This window comes from Elaeis guineensis, chromosome 10 (genome assembly GCF_000442705.2).
Source record: "Elaeis guineensis isolate ETL-2024a chromosome 10, EG11, whole genome shotgun sequence".
NCBI lineage: Eukaryota > Viridiplantae > Streptophyta > Magnoliopsida > Arecales > Arecaceae > Elaeis > Elaeis guineensis.
In genome coordinates, this window is record NC_026002.2 from 22,272,737 (window position 1) to 22,293,004 (window position 20,268).

Consider the following 20,268-nt stretch of genomic DNA (forward strand, 5'->3'; position numbering starts at 1 on the left):
TGCGGAATCGGACACGAGGCGTCCAAAGGCGCCACCTTCTGGAGGTAGGCGACGAGGTAGAAGAAGATTGGGCATCTCGGAGGGTCTCGAGCGCGGCCACCCGCTCGCCGCCGGCCCGCATGGAGAAGGCGATGGAAGCGGCGTCTCCGGCGGAGGCGGAGGGAGGTCGTCTTTGTAGCAGATGTCAAATTTTTGCGTGATCCGCCCTTCCGGCTCCTACCGGTCCATGGAATATAAATAACTTTGGAATTTTTGCTCGGCTAGTAATTCGAGCAAGATAATTAAGTTTGATGAACATTGACCAGCAACACGGGAAGATATTCGTTGCAACGGTGATGCCCCATCAAATTTATAACAACCCTATCAGAAGTCGGAAATCGATGAGGCAATTTAGGGTATCATCATAAAAATCGATGAAATACACGATAATCGGTGAAATACAAATATTTTTATTGGGATGTGATAGATTTGGCAGGATACCACCGTTGCAACAAAATTTTTTTCCAGCAACACTAATCAATTATCTAAAATTTACAATCGGATAACTTTTATAACTTATTAATAATAAAAATTTATTTAGAATAAAATAATATTTATTTTAGAAACAAAATAAACAAAATGGATATGGGATCATGTACTCCTCACTTCCCAAACCCAAGTTTCATAAGATTTTTTTGGATCTGAAAAAAAAATATATATATAGGAGTGAGCTTTACGATTTCAGTAAATTATCAAAACCTCTAATTCAATTAAATATTTTATATAAAAAATAAATTTTTTAGTTATATAATTTTTTATAAAAAAATTTGAATGAATATAAAAGCATACCATATTAATTAATATATAATTAAAATATATAATTATTTGAAATAAATTATTTAGATAATCAAGAGTTGATCTTTCACTCTCACTTTCTTAGTCCCTCTAACTATGGCCATAATCGACCTGTGGCTAGCCCCAAAAGAGACTAGATCCTAACTATAATATATCATCCATCGATCATACACCAGTGATCGCCCTACTAGAAGTCCGGAAGGAAAACTAGTTCTGATATCATATAGAAAAACATATTTTTACAAGTACATATTAGTGATCAGCCCCGCTTGATTAGGTCCGAAAGGAAAGCTAGCCCTTTATTTATTTTTACATGTCCTAATCTATAATGCCACAACCAACTAGTCTTATTAATTTTAGCATTTATTGCCACTAGATATGGATCATTATTTATAAAAAAGATCATCTAGATCAACTATATAGATATTGTTGTCATATCTATATCAAATGATCATGATACCATTATCATTAGGACTAGAAATAATGTACATTAATGATTCAAATGCAACTTTGACATCTTTATCACATAATTGATTAATACTTAGTAAATTATATTTCAGTTTATCTATAAATAAAATATTTTAATATAGATAGAATAAGTGATTCTTATGTTATCAATTCTAATAATTTGTCCTTTGCCATTATCATCAAAGGTAACCATCCATTTTTCCTTTGCTTCAAGGATGATAAATTAAGCATTATCATCTGTCTTATGCTTTGAACAATCACTATAAAGATACCATCTCCTTTCTCTTCCATTGGCTACAAGCACACTTAAAAGAAAAGACTAAGTTATAATTTTAGGTACTCAAGCTTTTTTGGATCTTTTGGGATTAATTATAATGATTTCTTTTGGAACCTATATTATTTTAATTTTATTATTGTTTAATTTTTTGAAATCACATTTATGTCCTATTTTTTCACAACAATAGCAAGAAGTATTTGAAGATGCATTAGATAAAGATTTAACAAAAAAATTCTTTAAAATCTTTTGCCCCTTGTAAGAGTTAAAATCAAGTACAGCTTTATTAAAGATGGCTCTTTGACTCAACATCATATGCAAATTTTTAGAATTACAAGTAAATTTTTTCAACAATGGATTTCAACTTTTCAACTTTGCTTTTTAGATTTTAATTTTCTTTTAGTAAAGAATCTGTTTCTTTTAGAAAGTCTTCCTTTTCTTTAGTCAAAACTTGATTGTATTTTTTAAGTTCCTCATTTTTTAAACTAAGTTTCTTGAATTCATTTAAAAGATCATAAAACACATCATGCAACTCATCAAAAGTAAATTCAAACTTTGTTTCAGATATTACCTCCTCTTCATGTATCATGAGATAAAGGTTAGTTTCTTTTTGAGTTTCCTCTTCGAAGTTTGAATCACCACTATCGCTTCAAGTGGCCAACATTACTTTCTTTTTGATCTTTTTTGAAGATTTCTTGAGAAAAAGACAGTCAATTTTGAAGTGCCTGATTCTTTTGCATTCGTAGCATATAGACTGCTCTTTTTCTTCTGTTTCTCCTTGCTAGGCTCATCTTACGAGAAGAATTTTTTTTGAAGTTTTGTTTCTTCTTCCTCATAAACCTTCTGAATATGCATGTGATGAGTGTCATATCAACATCCTCTTCTCCCTCTTCCGATTCTTTCCTTTTTTTCTCATTTTAAGCAGTGGAAAGACTTGAGAGATATGGTCTTCTTTTTTCTTGCTTCCTCTTCACAATTTTGCTTTATAGTTAACCTATGAGTCATGAGAGAATCAATAAGTTCTTTCAAAGATAAAGTATTGAGATTTTTGACTTCTAGAATAGTAATAACTTTTGCCTCTCAAGCTCTTGAAAGTGACTCGAGAAGCTTTCACATAAGTTTGCTATTAGAATAAAATTTTTCTGAACTCTTAAGATCATTAATAATATTAGTGAATTTAGTAAACATATCGACAATAGATTCATTTTGCTCTATCTTAAATAATCCATATCTATGTACAAGCATAACAATTTTAGACTCTTTTACTTGGTTGGTATCCTCATGGATAATCTTTAGTCTATCACATATTTTCTTAATAAAAATATGAGTAAAAATTCTATTGAATCCATTTGCATCTAAAGAATAATAAAAAATATTTATAGCTTTTGCATTCAATTGAACCATTCTCTTATTTAAGTCATCCCAATCCTTCTCTGATTTGGATGTGACAATGCCATCTATCATAATTGTGGGCGTGTGAGGGCCATTGGTTATAATACTCCAAAGATCATAATTGAGTACTTGAATGAATATGTGCATGCGTACTTTTCAATAAATAAAATTTGTGCCATTAAATAAGGGTGGTCTATTGGTAAATTGCCCTTTGGCAAGAAGTGCACTAATTTAAATTGCCATTTGATCTTTGACTCTTGATTGCTAGATTAAATTGAGGTGAGCATCGAGCTCTAATACTACTTGTTGCCCGTAGAAACAACCCAAGAGAGGGGTGAATTAGGTTTTCCAAAAGTTTAGAACTTATTGTGCATAAGTTTCAAAGTATGTAAAGTATGGTGAGATGATACAAAATAAAAAATGCTAAAATAAATGAGCAATTAAGATACAACTAAGCTAAAGAGAAGCTATACACAAACTCTAAAGATTCATAGTAGTTCAATATCAAACCCAACACCTACGTCCACTCTTCAAGTCCTACTTAAAAATTTTACTATAATCTCTATATAAATTATAACAAAATCATTTTCGAGCTCATAATCTAAACTTAGTTGGTTTTTCAGTTCACCAATCAAATTTTTTCCTCAAAATTTCTCCAGGGCTTTTTTAATTAAACACAATCTAATTTCAAGCTTGGACTAGTCTTTTCCAACAATCTCAATTGAAACCTGCTGATAGTAGAAAATGAGAAATACAAATATAAATATAATAAAAACTCCTAATAGAGCAAATAAAAATTGATGAAACTCTTTAGAGAATTTGTTGAGAAAACTTTTCAATTAATACATAGAAGAATCCTTTGAATGCTTCAAAAAATTGATTATTTTCAGCTCTCTTGAATACTTTAGGTTTAGATTTGGCTTTTATTTTTATTTTTCTTTCTCTTGACACTTCTCTCTTATTTTAATCAAAATTTAATGCCTTTTAAATACTTTAAAAAAAAGCAAACTAACTGTTGGGGATCAAAAACTAGCCGTTTAAAACTATTTGAAAAAAATATGGATCTTCTACAGAACTAACCATTATTATTGTCAGATGCAGTCGAGTCGACTCGAGGTCGAGTAGGGGTCGACTCGAGTAACTATGAGTTGGCTTGCAATTAAATAGGAGTGGGCTCGAGTGCTATTCCATAGAAATACTTCTCTATCTTTCTTGAGAGAGTCGGCTCATAGTCAAGTAAGGGTTGACTCAATATCTGACACTGAAACTCTTATATTCTATCTGACTGAGAGAGTCAACTCGTACTTAAGTAAAGATTGACTCTAAGTTTGTACTACTTGAAAAAAGCATGATAGAGTCAACTCTTTTGAACTAAAGATCGATTCTAAGTTTCTTTTTCTTAATTTTTCATGATGTAGCTTTATCCAATCATCCTCTTTTGCTTTCAAAATTTGTCAATCAATATAAGCTTCTCAAGAACGATTTTAGCTTTCCAAAAATATCGACACAAGAACTTCATCAACTTATTAGTATCAAATAAGTACTTAAATATTTTATATTTATCAAAATTAATCTTTGGGTTAACATTGATATTGACAAATGAATTGGAGCCATGATGCTACCTCCGATTACCAACAAAATGTGCTACAAACACCCAATTGAGTTGTTCAAAGAAATTGATCGAGCCTAGCTGAAGGCTTGAGTACTAATATCGAGTTGCTTTCTAAAGAGTTGATGAAAAATTCCTACAAAGGATGCCTTCAGTGGTGCTGTGGAGGAGCATAACGATCTTGAAACTCTCCAAATAGTTGATGGGGTCAATAGTTCCGTTATAATGCTTTAGTTGCAGCATCTTGATCCAAGATGGGATTGGCTCGTTTATAATCTTCCTGATAAATGATAATTCGGCACTGAAGTTGAGCTCATCATTTTGGGGCTGAGTCCAGCATTGCAACGTTTCCATCCGCTGATGCATCTCTTATAGTCTCTGATCTACCTCAGTATCTCGAATAGTGTGATGATCCGAATGTCAAGATAAGAAGTACCTCGGAGTCAAGTCCTTTTCCGACCTTGGGATTAGGGAGCATCTCCAGCAACCATGATTGGGCTCTTAAGGTGGCTGTGGCGGTTAGGTTGCTCCTACCACAAGCTGAGAAGGAGAGACTATCAATCTAGAGGTTGGATCCATTCTTGCTATGACGTGCCGAGAGGTGATTGAGTTGGAGCTGCATGCTGCATCCTTTCTACCATGGTGGTCAAGACTTGTACTTGCTAGATAAGCACGTTAATCTGCTTGTGGGTCATTAATAGTGCCTGTTGAGATGCAGATGGCACTTCGGCTGGATCATGTGCGGTGGCCTCCGATAGGACGTCGTTGGAGTGGTATAAAGTATTTGATGTCTCTTTTTGTGGTCTCATGATGGTCGAAATAAACTCCTCTCTAGAATTGAACTGCAATAGCGGCCCTTCCTCTATCATCAATTTGTTGTTGCCAATCTCTGGACTGATATTGAGGTCGATCTGGAGGTAGCAAGCTGAAGTAGATGAAGCTCCTCTTGGATAAAAGCGGCCTCGCAAATAAAAATCTCTAGCCGAAAGTATTTTCGATCGGAACTCTTGGACACTCAAATCAGTGGGTGACCAGAGAATAGAGAGAGAGAATCAAAGAAGTTTTTTGACGTGGACTCGAGATTTACCTAAGGTCCTTTGCTCTTTCTATTTATAGAAGGGGAGTAGCGGCCTTTTCTGTAACAGGTATTGGCCATTGTTGAAAAGTATATGTGAACCGCACTGATGATTGGAGGTTATGTTCTACATGTTAGACATTGGATGGATAGGCATGTAGTTATTAATGTCTTATTTAGCTCACCGCAATCTAACAGATATGATTGTCTTTCAGAATTAATGGCTAACTATTTGGAATTGGCCTTCTCCTTATATTCGATCGAAGAGGATTGGTCGGCCACAACCAACCTCAACGATCGTCGTCTCCGACCGAGATCAAGATGGCACAGCTATTGCTACCAACCTTGCTTGACGTCACTATGTTTGGCGAGCCCTTTTTTTTACTCTTTAAAAATAACGAGGGATGTTACCCAATAATAATAATAATAATAACGAGGGCCGGCCCTTTTTTTTTTTTTTGCTGCACGCTATTCATCCGACCCCACCGACATCCAAAAAAATCTTTTTGTCAACGGACGCATATATCCACACAAGAACGACTTCCCACTAGCTAGCCTACCAGAAAGCGACACGTAATAATGGTTTGATTGCTGTTTGCTCCTTGAGTAGAAAGGGCCGATCTCCGCACCTAATATTTTTCCCTCCAGTAGACGTATTTTTTTTTTTTCGGGTGAGGACCAGCAGACGTATTTGACTGGGAGATCAACAAGGGAAAAATGGAAATGCTACGAGGCCCCATCCGTTTCCGTGCAACACTCCATTCTACTTGGCACAAGGACATTAGTACTGCTATCTCGCATGCTTCTGGTGCAGGAAAAGTTTTAGTAATAGTTTTGGTCTGCACGCTATTGCTGAGGCTCTTTTTTTTTTTTTTTTGTGTGTGTGTGTGTGTAAATACTTTATTGCCGAGTTTGACGAATAAAACAACAAAACAGACTTGGGTATTCCCGTGGAAGAAAAATAAAATCGGAGGCTTAGCAACTAGCCATCATAAAAGGATGTTGTTGGGGCAGGAATAGAAAGGGTGGGGGTGGGTCGGTGCTTCTCACAAGTGAAGAGGATTGTGACAGATATGGGAGCCTTATCCGCAGATAATCTCCTCCTTTTCTTCTTCTACTTCTTCATCTCTTTTTGTTTCTCTTCTTCATCCCATTCTCAGCAAGAACCAGCTGTTGGGTATGGCTACAAGGTCCAATCGATCAGTGTCAACCCTTCAGGGAAGTCCCTGATCGCCAAGCTTCAACTTATTCAGAAGTCGTCGATCTATGGACCAGATGTTCAGGACCTCAATCTCTTCGCATCGTAAGTGAATGATTTGTTTTCTTCCCTTAAATTTAGTTTGATCAAACTATTATTAATTGGCAAATGCCAAACATTTAAGCAATTATTGATAGCCTTTAAATCATGGACTCGAGATTTATAAATCATAGATTCAGAGTCACATTTAAACAATCAAGGATTTCAATTCTCTCTCTTTATTTGGTCAAATTAACTAATGATTATTTTGGAAGAGTGAAATTATTCATAGCCTATTCAATAAATCATGATCCCATCAGCACTGATTCTAAAATTACCGAGCTCTTCGCTAAATTTGGCATTAATTAATGCGGCAATTTATCAGCTTTTATTGACTTCCATATTCTCATGCTTTCAGCTGCAAGTGAGCAGATTTGTAACTCTCCAACTTCGTTCTCTCTGTTTGCAGCTTTGAAACCAAAGATCGCCTGCGAGTCGGAATAACGGATTCTGGTCACCAAAGATGGGAAGTCCCACGAAGCATCATCCCACGCGAGCCCCATCATCTCTCGGCCCATCGATCAATGCTCGAAGACAACCAAGATCCATCGAAAGCCTCTCAGTCTCAACCAGAAAGCCATGTTCTCTCCTTCGAAGGATCCGACCTCCTCTTTACCCTCCATGCAACCACTCCCTTCACCTTCACCATCACCCGCCGCTCCACCGGCGACATCCTCTTTGACACGTTGCCCATAATTGTCTTCAAAGACCGATACTTAGAGATCTCTTCATCACTCCCTGCAGGGAGATCATCCCTCTATGGTCTTGGGGAGCATACCAAGAAGACATTCCGGCTGGTACCCCATGACAGTTTAACGATGTGGAATTCTGACATAGCTGCAGCAAACACAGATGTAAATCTGTATGGTTCTCACCCATTCTACATGGATGTGAGATCATCATCATCATCCAATATCACATACCTGCCAGGAGTGACTCATGGCGTGCTCCTTCTCAATAGCAATGGCATGGATGTCATCTATGGTGGATCTTACATTACTTACAAAGTGATTGGAGGAATTCTCGACTTCTATTTCTTTGCAGGTCCGTCACCTCTATCAGTCATGGATCAGTACACTGAGCTCATCGGCCGGCCGGCACCGATGCCATATTGGTCCTTTGGTGAGTGATCCTAATATTTGTCCTCCGAGTGTTTCAAATGGAAAGCCATAGTGTGGATGACATTGGATGCATGCATATTGATTATCTCCATGAGTGCAGGATTCCATCAGTGTCGTTATGGCTACAAGAATGTATCGGATCTTGAAGGCGTCGTAGCAGGATATGCCAAAGCTAAGATCCCTCTAGAAGTAATGTGGACCGACATTGATCACATGGATGGATACAAGGACTTTACACTTGATCCTATCAACTTTCCTGCAGACAAGATGAAGGCATTTGTGGAACAACTTCACCAGAATGGACAGAAATATGTGGTCATACTGGACCCAGGTAAAGCCCTAAGCAAGTGTAGGATAAGTGCTTAGTAATGACAACTTAGATATGAAATGAGACATGGTTCTTCACAAATGACAAACCCCTGCAGGTATCAGTGTTAATAATACATATGATACATTCCTAAGAGGAATGAAAGATGGCATCTTTCTGAAGAGAGATGGAACATATTACCTTGGACGAGTGTGGCCTGGACCTGTCTACTTCCCCGACTTCCTGAACCCAGCTGCTGCTGAATTCTGGGCCGGAGAGATCGATATATTCCGCAAGACTCTTCCGGTCGACGGCTTATGGATCGACATGAATGAGATCTCCAACTTCATCACCTCCCCGCCGCTCAATTCCCTGGATGACCCTCCTTACAGGATCAACAATGATGGTGTTCGAAGACCTATCAACAATTTAACAGTTCCAGCTTCTGCTCTTCACTACGGGAACCTATCAGAGTATGACGTGCACAACCTCTATGGCTTCTTGGAAGCCAGGGCAACCCATGATGGACTGATGAAGTCCACAGGGAAGAGGCCATTTGTACTCAGTCGATCGACTTTCGTTGGCTCAGGGAAGTATACAGCTCATTGGACCGGTGATAATGCAGCAAAGTGGGAGGATCTCGGCTACTCAATTTCATCCATACTGAACTCTGGACTGTTTGGTGTTCCGATGGTCGGAGCAGATATCTGCGGGTTTGGCGGAGACACGACCGAGGAGCTCTGTGGAAGATGGATTCAGGTATACAAATAGTACAGTACATAATCTTACATTGTAGATGATCATATGTTTGGAGTGGGGATTGATGCATCAAAATTTATTTTGCCATGAAGCTAGGTGCATTCTATCCCTTTGCAAGGGACCACTCTGAAAAAAACAGCAACCGCCGAGAGCTCTATGTTTGGGACTCTGTCGCCCGATCAGCAAGAAAGGCACTCGGCCTCCGATACCGCCTGCTTCCCTATTTCTACACCCTGATGTATGAGGCACATGTCAAAGGTGCACCTATTGCGCGACCTCTCTTCTTCTCATTCCCTGAAGATGTCAAAACCTATGATATCAGTAAGCAGTTTCTGATTGGAAAAGGTGTGATGGTCTCCCCAGTATTGAATCAAGGATCGGTCTCGGTCGATGCTTATTTTCCGAAAGGGAAATGGTTCAACCTCTTCAACCACTCGCAGATGGTGAGCAGTGATTTTGGGAAGTATGTCACGCTGGATGCACCAGAGGATGCTATAAACGTGCATGTGAGGGGAGGGAACATCTTGGTAATGCAGGAAGAGGCAATGACAGTGCAATTGGCACGGCAGAGTGGATTCAAGCTCCTGGTGGTGCTCGATGAGGATAACAATGCAGCTGGGGAGGTCTATTTGGATGATGGAGAGGTGGTGGAGATGGCAGGCAAGGAGAGTCAGTGGAGTTTAGTCAGGTTCGGCAGTGTGATAGAAGATAAGGATGTGAAGGTCAGGTCGGAGGTTGTGAATGCTACATATGCGTTGAATCAGAAGTTGCTGCTAGAGAAGGTTGTGTTCCTGGGGTTGGAGTTGAAAGAAACACCTAAAATGGCTACCATATCTTTGAATGGAATGGAAGTATGTTGTAACTCAAAGGTGAGTGCTAGGTACCAAACGAATGGGAGATTTGGAGTTGCAGAAATTGAAGGCTTGTCGCAGCTCATTGGCGAGGAATTTGAGTTGAAATTCAAGCTCACAAATTAGTCCAAATAGTACATGCTCGGAGAGAGCAGAAAAGGAACATAAGGTCATCAATATAGAAGCAATCTTTCCATGTCTACTGAAAGTATCTAAATGCTGTACTTGTGTGAGCTTAACAGACTGAATTTTCCATTATCCTACTAGATTGAAAATAATTGCAATAAGAAAAGAGACAGAGGGTAGAATCTCTTCTGCTGATAAGAATTTTATCTTTTTATCTTTCTAGGTGGAGAGTTTTCTGGTTTAATGACATCATATGCTAATTAAAATATGGCATCCAACAAGGTAAAGGAAAACATAAATCAAAAGAAATACTCTCAGAGACAGGAAATCCTATTAGGCAGGCTTCAGTTTTGCCAAAAATGATTTTCAGCTTCTGCTTCTCAAATTATCCGATCTTTAAAACCCAGAACAGTTGGTCTTGTCAGAATGCAAGCTTGAAGACTGAACAAGGTGGAGTCCTAATTTTTGTCAAGCTTTTACACTCTTTGCAAGCCTAAGACTTGGAGGATAGCCCATCAATTGCATAGCAATTTATCACCTCTTGTGTACTGTGGAGTCGTCATTATTACTTGACCAAGATTACTTTGCCAGGGTTTAAAGCAAATTTAGGATATTAGAACCAGGTTTTCTGCTAGCAAAAAGAAAAATATTATCCGTAAATGATCTCTCTCATATTGATTCATATAAACATTAATACAAGGGCGGCAATAAGGCTTCCTTGGGTTACGTTAAGGTTAACCTTGCCATCTTATTATATAGAGTGCAAATACAGCTCACCAACTTAATGCAGTAACTTCTTTAAAGGTAGTGAAGGGTGCCAACTTACCTTGCCGCTAGAGATAGCCACCAGATGATCACTGTACAACCAGCAGAGGCATCAAAACTGAAAAAACACATTTCAAGGTTTTCAGAAGTAACAGAGTGTCCGTTCTTCACGTGCACACCTGTGCAATAATAATTTTAGTCTTGTCCTATATGTGAATAAGATAAAAACCTTAAATATGGGGGGCCGCATTTTAAATATGGGACAATATCATCCAAGAAAATTCACTCACCTATACCAGAAAGGCAGAGCAAGATGGGAGAAGCAAGCAGCTTCCTTTCTCATGAACTGTACATGAAATACTTTAAAAGCGTGCAACTTCCCTGCTGATCGCAGCATGTAGTGCTCCACAGTTGTTCCAATTCCAATAATTTTGCCCACCAAACAGCATATTCCCATCTTATAAGGTGGGATTGGAATATTCTAGGATGGTGTTCCTACCAATCATGCTCAGATAATGATCCATGCATCATGACGCAAAGCACGCTGAAACTTTCACCAACTTTGAGTACTCAATTATAGCAATTCAGATCAATGTCCTTCAGACTGCACTGTCATATCCACAATTTATGTTACTTCATATCCAGCATGTAAGGTTAAAATTGAATCGGATACGAATTGAATATCAGTATATCTATATCCATATTTTTTTTGTTTGATGAATACGAAAATGGATAATAGTTAGATGCAAAAAATTTATACTCATATTTGTTTTCAGCAAATATGGATACACATCGGATAGTAAATGTACGAATACAAGCATGCATAAGTTAGATAATTAAATTTTATGAATACAGAATCAAAGATATTACTAAATACATATTAAGTAAAATTAATAACATGTGAATGTGGTTACATAATTTTTTAAAAAATTCTTAAATGATATATAATTTAAATAGGATTATAAATAGAATCAGATATTCATATACCTATCTATGTCTAGATGCTCAAATTTATATTTATATCCAGATAAATTTGGATACGAAAATGAATCCGGAAGAATATTATCTGGTTCAACTTTCATCCCTATCGGCATGTCAGGGTGGACAAACCTATGAATTGACTATACTTGAATTTATTATTTTCTGAAAAGTTAACTCCCCAAGACCACCTACTTGTTATCAATACTCCATTCACAAAAGAATGCTTCATTCCAGCACTTAGATTTCACAATAGAGGTTGCAGTCTTGTCTAAAACAAAGCTACATATTTATCATTCCCATGTGTGCGTTCCCTCTGCTCGATAACACATCAGCAAATTGGCAACTCTATGCTTCTGATTGAATTTCTTTTAGACCCACCAAACATGTGAATTGGTGAGTTAGATACAGGATTTGCTATCTTCTGTGCAGGATAATTTCGCTCGCATGGATACTCCAACGGAGGGGAAAGCATAACATGTAGCACAAGAATGTAAATCACTTTCTTATCTTTTTAAACTTCTCTTTGACTCAAACTCTACGAGGGGCATCCTAGCCAGTGGTTTCTGGCTTTGCGCCCAATCTCATATCCACCAACTTCACCTTTGTATAAATATCAAGCAGTACAAGAAACAATTAGCTTCTCAGAACTTTTTATAACATAAAATACAGTCCCAACAGGCTTTACCAGATAATGCAGACATTTGCACCTTCCCGAAACAGTCACCAAATAATCCTTGCAGGGCACATTATTTTGTGATGACAAATCCTTAATCAGAGCAGAAGATGCAGCATAAACAAATAATGGTGGTGACTAATTTTGGAAATCTCTGAACTGTCAACAATAAATAATTTGAGAAGACTATAGTCTAATAACTTCAGACACACCAAAGATAAACACTCAAAACTGTACAATAGTTGGGAGTAATGATAAAATGAGCTATGTCCTAGTAGATTCCTCTACTTGCCTCCAAGGTAAAAGCTTGGATTTCTGTCAAATGATCAGTAATGATTAGGAGAAAAACTGTTATAGCATGGAAAGAAGCTCTTATAGACTACTCTAAGAAGCTTGCAGGCTAACAATGTTTTATCAATATACAGAAATATAGGCAGGTCCACAAAATAGACATTTGAGTCTGGATCAAGACTTTACATATATGTTTTTTGTAGTATTTGCATTACTCTTAGCAAAAACAATTGGAATAGATTGTAATTGAAACAAGTTCAATCTGAAACATCCTTGCAACAGTTTCCAATTGAGAGCCATTATGCACTAGATACACTTAGTTTAAGAAAAAGGTATAAAGTTAAACATATCAAGTTTAACCCAGTATACTTCATACATAAATTTGACTATCTAAGGAATAAGTGATAGAATCAATAACAATCAAAAGCAAAAGCACAGTTTTCCTATGTCAAATATGCAGGTTATCAGTATTCGAAAGTTGATCAGTGTTTATGTGAAGAAGATAGAGAAGACAATGATGGTGTATTTCTATACACCAGCTAACAGGAGTATGTGCAAGAAAGGTGAAAAGAAAAGGAGATTTCTTCCCCAAGAATCTCCATTGTATATAAGTCCTGATAGCAACCATATCTACTCAGACAATTCTGAATTGATTGGGATAATAATTGGCTCATTTTGATTAGAGAGACCAATGAATGAACATGTATGAGATCACATCTACAGAATGCAGGAATGTCGCATAAAAGTCTTTTCCCTATGTCAATATTTGAAAATCCAACACTTCCTTGGAAAAGTCTATGCTTCCTTAAGTTAACAAGAAACAGAGTATGATAAATCAAATCTATGTCTTATTATGTAACAACAGATTAACCTATCCATTTTATTCCTTTTCTTTATTATTCTCTTTCCCTGTTTTATAAAATTACATGTCACAGATGAAATTATAATCAAAAGTTCAAAACTAATGGTTTCATATGCCAAAATTGTGGTACCATCTTCTAAAGGGATAAAAATATGACACACTGTTAATGTTGTCCTGCCAGATTTTCTTCCTTTACCTGTCTCCCTTCAAGGACAAGAATCTCAGGTTGGCAGGAACAAAAAGCATTGCTGACAAGCAGAAAAATTTATGCTTGAACATGAAGAAAAGCAACTCCATATGCAGAAAGTAATTTTAAAGCTCAAGACAGCATAATCAAGGACTACGCAGAAAACATAGCATTTATATAATGAATTAAGCCTAACAAAGTTACACAAATAAGGATTATAATTGAATTATAATTGCACATCCCAATGCTAGGTTACCTTGCCATATTCTAATATCACAAAATTTCATGCTACTGAAACCAAATTTAGAAGAAAAGTAAATAAGAAGCTTCCACATTAAATCAACGATCTAGTTTGTCTCATAGAGATCTCGATTAAAAGAGCATAAATAAGATGTCATTGATAAATACAAGTTAATGTAAAAACTTGAAACAGAAGGTAGCCAGTAAACATAAGTTGCTTCACCAATTAGATGAGGCAATTGCCCTCCTATCTACTCTGATTTATGACCAGCATGCCCGTGCATGCTTCAACAACCCATTATTGCACAATTGTAAACAAAAGCACCAGCTCGTTCCCTGACAGAAAGAATGTCCCACTCTGCTTCACCAGTATTATCATCCTCAGGACACCAAGCATGCAGCACTATGACTTCACCTTGAGGCCCTCTATGACCACCAATCACCAATAACTTGTCACCACAGGCCTTGAATGCAAGGCCCCAACCATTAGAAGAGTCAGCTCTAACAGGCAACGGCCTTACAATGTTCCATGTGTTATTTTCCTTATCATACTTCTTGACTTCATTTGTTGATTGATCAGCAGCATAAAGCTGATTATTTACAACTGCAACCAGAGGGGGAGACTGAGTGGCCCTATTACCACCCGGGTACATATTTCTAATTCTTTTCCACGTCCTTGTTTGAAGGTTATACTCCTCACCGCAAGTTAAAGAATCTGTATGGTTTGACATGCCTCCTATAACATAAAACTTCCCATCCATAAAGAATCCAGAACATAATCTCCTTGGCAAATTCATATCTGGTAAAGTTTCCCAACTACTCAACTCTGAATTGTACAACTCAGCACATTTTAAAACATGGCCATTCCTGTCACTTCCACCAGCAACAATAGCAATTTCTCCAGAGCTACTGGATGCAAACAAACAGCGAGGTAAGTTCATCAATGGGCATCTAGACCAATCACGTCTCACTAAACTATACATCCAAATAGCAAAACCAGTCAATTCCCGACCAAAAACAAGAAGCTGCGTCCCTACAGCAAGAGATTCCTTGTCAGCATATGAAAAGCAGTCATCACACGGCATCCTCGGTAACCTCATCCATCTCTGCCTTAAAGGGTCAAATGCTTCCCAAGGCATCAAACTACATGCCAAATATACCCAGTGCTCAACAACACCAAGAAGTCTTCTTAATTTGTAAAGATATCCACTATTAATCAACAAATTAAACCTTTTATTCACACAAGCAAGTGATGGGTAGTCAGACCTACATGTCCAGGTCAGGCAATCTAGTGCAATATCATCATGAAGTCCTGGAAGGAGACAGTCATTGGATCTTTGATCACCGTAATCACTACCAGTCTGTGTCTTTGCAGCATGTCTTTTCATCTTCAGTCCTGCAGGGTCCAGATTAGGCATATACAACTCTTTCTCGTATATATTTCTTTCAACCTCTTGCAATAAATTCCAATTTCTAGCCAACAGCATGTAAGCCAAAATGTACTTCTGGAATGAACCATGATCTTGATCAAAGAATCTTAAAAGTTGTGAAAGCACACATCTTGGAGCACCAACTATGGTTTCTGATTTGCAATCTTGCATTTCCATTTCTTTTTTTGGATTCTCACAATGAACAGCTTAAAAATGTCACAGATTTTGCAAGTTGCCCGCACACTGGAGAGACGTATGAAGAGGCAAACAAGTTATAAACTGCTGGCACTAAAAACAATACTCAATAGACACATATGACAAGAATCCCCTTTGATGCATATTGGATCAGGGATTTTGAAATCTCTTAATATACCTAAAAGGAAAGAAACACATACCAACTGTCAAACCTACATAAATGAAAAAAGTCACAGAACTTCTGCACTGGCCTATTAAAAAGTGCGATTAAAAATTTATGTCTATCAAATAGACATATAGAATCTCAGTCACAGATAGGATTGGATAAGCTAATAAGAAATCATATTATGTAATCAAAACAAAGAGAATGGTAGAAATAAATTCTAAAAAGTACTTCTTTTTTACTCAGATAAACAGGGGTGAGAAATTCCTTATATTATTTTTTTTTTATCACAAGCTAATTGTTTTTGTCCACCTATTGTGATTCACAACTTACTCATTATATGTTCATAAATAAATAAACAATTTGTGCTATTTATTCTTCTCATCTCTGTGTATAATGGAAATGGTCATAGGTGAAACTTCAACCCCCTATGCAATCCACTGTGAGCTTTTATCCCCTTCCATTATAAGCCATGCAGTAGTTCTGCCCAATAAAATGAAAAGATAGGGAAGTTGAATTATTTCATTCTAAAACTCCTCAATTTCCCTATAAGAAACCCATGCTATTTGGAGAAGAGTACCAAGAAAAATATGGATATCACCTTCCTATTTTATATAACACTTTACTTGTCATATAATATTCATATTTTCACTTTACAAAAGAGAATAAGGAAATATATATAAATCAAAGAATAGTACAGTTAGCATATCTGTCTAAACAATGAGATTGATAGAACTGTAGTTATTCACCAAATGCTCCTTACAATGAACCCAGACATTAAATCAGCCAAACATGCATTGCACATGTCTAGATCTTGCCATGATTGCACCAGCAAATGCCGACGGGTGGCAATGATGACAGGTCAAATTCAGGTCAAAAGTTGTCAACATATATCCAACCCAATTATAACCAAGTTTGAAAGAGTAAAACCCATATGTGAGCCATTGGTCTTATATTTACTCAATACCCAACCCACCAACCAAGTTATCAATATCACTAGCCAAGAAGAGGGAAGGTAGGTTTGGATATCAATACACAAAGAGAGAGAGAGAGAGAGAGAGATAGAGAGAGAGAGACAGAGAGAGAACAATTTAAAGCGAAGAAAAAGACTAAGAAATCCTGAACATGCAATGTACTCAATTTTTCTCTAAGTATATTTGCACTTTTAACTGCATGGGCTTCCTAATTACCCTAACCAAGCCTTGACTAGCTCATTGTCTATTGCACTATTACAACCATCCAAGGGGCCTCGAGCCCTTGGGACTAGGTTATAAGGGTTTGTCAACCTGAGGTTTTAAATGTTAATATTGACAATTTATCCCAAACTAACAACATCAGAAAAATAAGAAACAACTGGCACCTTCTGATTTGGTCGGTATGGTACCATCAGTTCAGGCCGCTATGATTTATACAGCTGGTATGTACCAGCATGTGATTTTGACATCCTAACACCCATACCAGTGCCGGTTTCATATCAAAGTGATACAATGCAGATGGCATTGTCCCATTCCGGTGGCTTGTGAATTCATAGTCTAAACTATGGTGACTTGTCAAGTATGTGGGCCAAAACTAAGGCCAGTCTAAATCAAGGTCTTCAAAAACCCAAATCCAACCCAATTATTAAAAATCCTCACCTAGATACATTTATTTCAAGTAGGTTTGAGTGGGAAGGCATGTCCACATCAAAAATTTTCACCCCAACAAATCCCTCTAGGGAATTCATTAATGAGGAATGACATGAGGCTCTTATTTTGTGTACATGAAAAGTCCACTTCACCACAAGGCAAAAGGGGAATCATGCAACTTTCAAGACAGTGCATTATGCCCGGGGGGTTGAATGATAAGTGGACAAGTCAGCAAAAGGTGAACCCAATGAATATTTTAAGTGCACTAATAGGTGCTTAAAAGCATTTTTCTTAATTAATAGTTTATCCTTGCAGCATCCTATATTTCTTAATATGTGTCGCTCACACCATGTTTCCTAACATTACCTTATTTCAAGTCTGTTTTTTCATGCTTCACTAAACTAGATGCCAACCCCTTGTATGTGGAAACAGCAAAAAAAAAAAAAATGCAATTCAGAATTGATCAAGTATTCCATACGTGCAAGTTATGGAAGATATGGAAATAAATGCAAAAGTAAGGAGTTCCTGATGGATGTCATTATTCAATCAAAATCTATAATATAAAATCCTTTTAAGTTGATAACTATAGTCACCCTTGGTTAATGTATCACCCTTTTTTCCCTCTCAAACACAATATGAAAAAGAGTCTCAAGAATGGTGTTCTTTGGAGGAAGTGCATTTATAGGCAAGCTATAGGCAACCACATGCATTCCAGCCATAGGTATGATGCACAAAACAAATTCAAGAAGTAACAAATTATCAAAACGTTTGATTCGTATGAAAGATGACATGTACATGCTTGGTTATTGTATATGTATTTTGCTCTTTTTAACCGAAAAGGAGTGTCAGTAGGGGTGTTATTTTAAAAGGAACACAACATACCACATGTATTTCTTGTAGTTTGGAGACATATGACACCTAGAGCGGAGTCTCATGCACCACTTGTGAGTTTGGTTTTAATAGTAGAATAGATGGTTTACCAAAGAAGTGAGAGCCACATAACCTAATGCATGCACAAGTGTCCAGCCACGGGGCCATTTCCTTTATAAATATTAGAGATTTAGTGGGACAAATATTGAAAGATAGTTGATAACCAAACAGTAAATTAAATAGTTTGAGACCTCCAATGAAACTAACCATGAATCATTATGTAATAATGAGGATGATTTTGTGGGACAAATAGCTTTCTGTCTTTGCATGCACTTGTACAAATATGTATCAGCTATTTTGAATGTTCTTTCACTTTTTCTAACCTAAGACATTCTTTCTGAACTTTTGGCAGAAATTCAGCATTTTTTAGGATGCTAAACTCACACCCTCACCAAATTATTCTGAAACGCCACGTTCTTCTTATGCTTAGCAAATCAGAGGAGTTTTGATGCAAAACTAATAACCATAAAAATTAAATTAAAAATTTTGGATACAGAATTACCGATAAGAACTTATGACATCAAATGTGAAAACTTCTGTACAATCAAAATAAATCTCGATGAATCTGTGTATTATAAGCGCAGAAGTTATTTGCATTATAAGTCCAGAAGTTATTTCATAATCATAGCATGAAAATATAAAAGATTGAACCAACATATACATTTATGAAAGAATTGCAACAAAATCGGTACTTTTATAAAACATCATATCAATACATTCTGACTTAAAAATTTTTCTACAAATAACTACTGTAGCAACAAATTGATATTCAACGGATATAGACTGTAGCATTCAAAAAGAACTTAATTCATCATCAGATAAACACTAAGATAACCGCTAGATCTTCAGATCTGAGCAAGAACCCCGAATATCAGAAATGACATTGTACCAGAATCTCCACAATTTCCTACAGAAACACTAACCTTACTCCATATAAGACTCCGCAACCACACTCAAACTCTCGACTCAGCTAAACCCGATCTGAAATCCAAGTAAAAAAGCAATAACAAAGCGACCATTTTTTGGTCTCGAGACATGAAACTCGTTGCAAAAAAATTCAAAAAAAAAAAAATCGGGAAATGAGATCACACCGTCTTCCGATCGAAGAACACACTCCACGAGCAACGGTGAAAACACGACAAATTGCAGGTCGACCTCGCCGGAGATGCGGTTCCGGCGACCGGGACCGATTCCGGCGCCGGCCCAGAGATCACGATCAATCCCCGTAGATCAGCTGATAGCGCAGCCCGATCGCCGGAATCCCAGCATTCCACGCCGGAGCACCTCACTGGAGACGTCGATCCGGCCCCCGGCAGCCGGCTCACGTGGTCGCGGCCACCATCGGAAAGCGCGCGATTGCCCCGACCGAACGAGAGAAGGGCGAAAGATGACAAAAACAGAATATTATAAATAGCAGAAATATATAAAAAGGAGAAGAAGCCACCGCTTTCGCCTGCCGTTTTCTTGCTCCGCTGCTCTCGCTCTCGCTGAGCGAGGGGGATTTTTCGTCGCGTTTTAAAGAGGTCGCTCTCCGCCCATGTGATTTTATCCGGTCCTTTACCGCGGGGTAAAACCGTAAATTTGTGATAGTTACCCTTCTTAAATAAATTCCCCCTTAACAAAAACGGATCCCTTCCCCCTTCTCCAAGACCACCGTTCAAAAGCCCCCCTGCATACGAATGCATAAAATTTCTTGCGCCACAATTTCTCCACTAATGGACGAATAAGATGTTTCGACTGGAGGATCTGACGGTGGTCTTCTTTTAAAGCATAGAAATATCATACGGGAGTCAGTATATTCAAATTCCCGCTG

General features: G+C 37.5%; 2 protein-coding genes across 5 annotated transcripts; one reads left to right on the plus strand and one right to left on the minus strand.

The window, feature by feature from the left end:
• The first annotated feature begins 6,661 nt into the window (after positions 1–6,661).
• On the plus strand, positions 6,662–10,314 carry LOC105059813 (probable alpha-glucosidase Os06g0675700). Its single transcript, XM_010943261.4, has 5 exons — positions 6,662–6,955; positions 7,359–8,071; positions 8,171–8,401; positions 8,496–9,136; positions 9,229–10,314. Exons 1-5 carry the CDS (start codon positions 6,726–6,728, stop codon positions 10,111–10,113), a joined length of 2,700 nt encoding a protein of 899 aa, XP_010941563.1. The 5' UTR covers positions 6,662–6,725; the 3' UTR covers positions 10,114–10,314.
• A 3,930-nt stretch (positions 10,315–14,244) lies between these two features.
• LOC105059814 (F-box/kelch-repeat protein At5g60570) lies at positions 14,245–19,957 on the minus strand. 4 transcript variants are annotated; one of them, XM_010943264.4, is made up of 3 exons: positions 19,547–19,957; positions 19,379–19,436; positions 14,245–15,785 (listed from the first exon to the last, which is right to left on the minus strand). In XM_010943264.4, the coding sequence occupies exon 3, from the start codon at positions 15,717–15,719 to the stop codon at positions 14,400–14,402; it is 1,320 nt and encodes a 439-aa protein (XP_010941566.1). In that variant the 5' UTR covers positions 15,720–15,785; positions 19,379–19,436; positions 19,547–19,957; the 3' UTR covers positions 14,245–14,399. The 4 variants fall into 4 exon arrangements, with proteins under 4 accessions (XP_010941566.1, XP_010941565.1, XP_010941567.1 ...); XM_010943263.4 differs by having other exon boundaries at positions 14,245–15,915; XM_010943265.4 differs by lacking the exon at positions 19,379–19,436.
• Positions 19,958–20,268: the final 311 nt, after the last annotated feature.

What these genes read in the sequence shown, in the direction of transcription:
- LOC105059813 (XM_010943261.4), top strand. Translation starts at nt 6,726, where the DNA reads ATGGGAGCCTTATCCGCAGATAATCTCCTCCTTTTCTTCTTCTACTTC. An exon ending in GATGCCATATTGGTCCTTTG is followed by an intron (nt 8,072 to 8,170) that starts GTGAGTGATCCT and finishes CCATGAGTGCAG; the next exon opens with GATTCCATCAGTGTCGTTAT. An exon ending in TGTGGTCATACTGGACCCAG is followed by an intron (nt 8,402 to 8,495) that starts GTAAAGCCCTAA and finishes AAACCCCTGCAG; the next exon opens with GTATCAGTGTTAATAATACA.
- LOC105059814 (XM_010943265.4), bottom strand. Translation starts at nt 15,719, where the DNA reads ATGGAAATGCAAGATTGCAAATCAGAAACCATAGTTGGTGCTCCAAGA.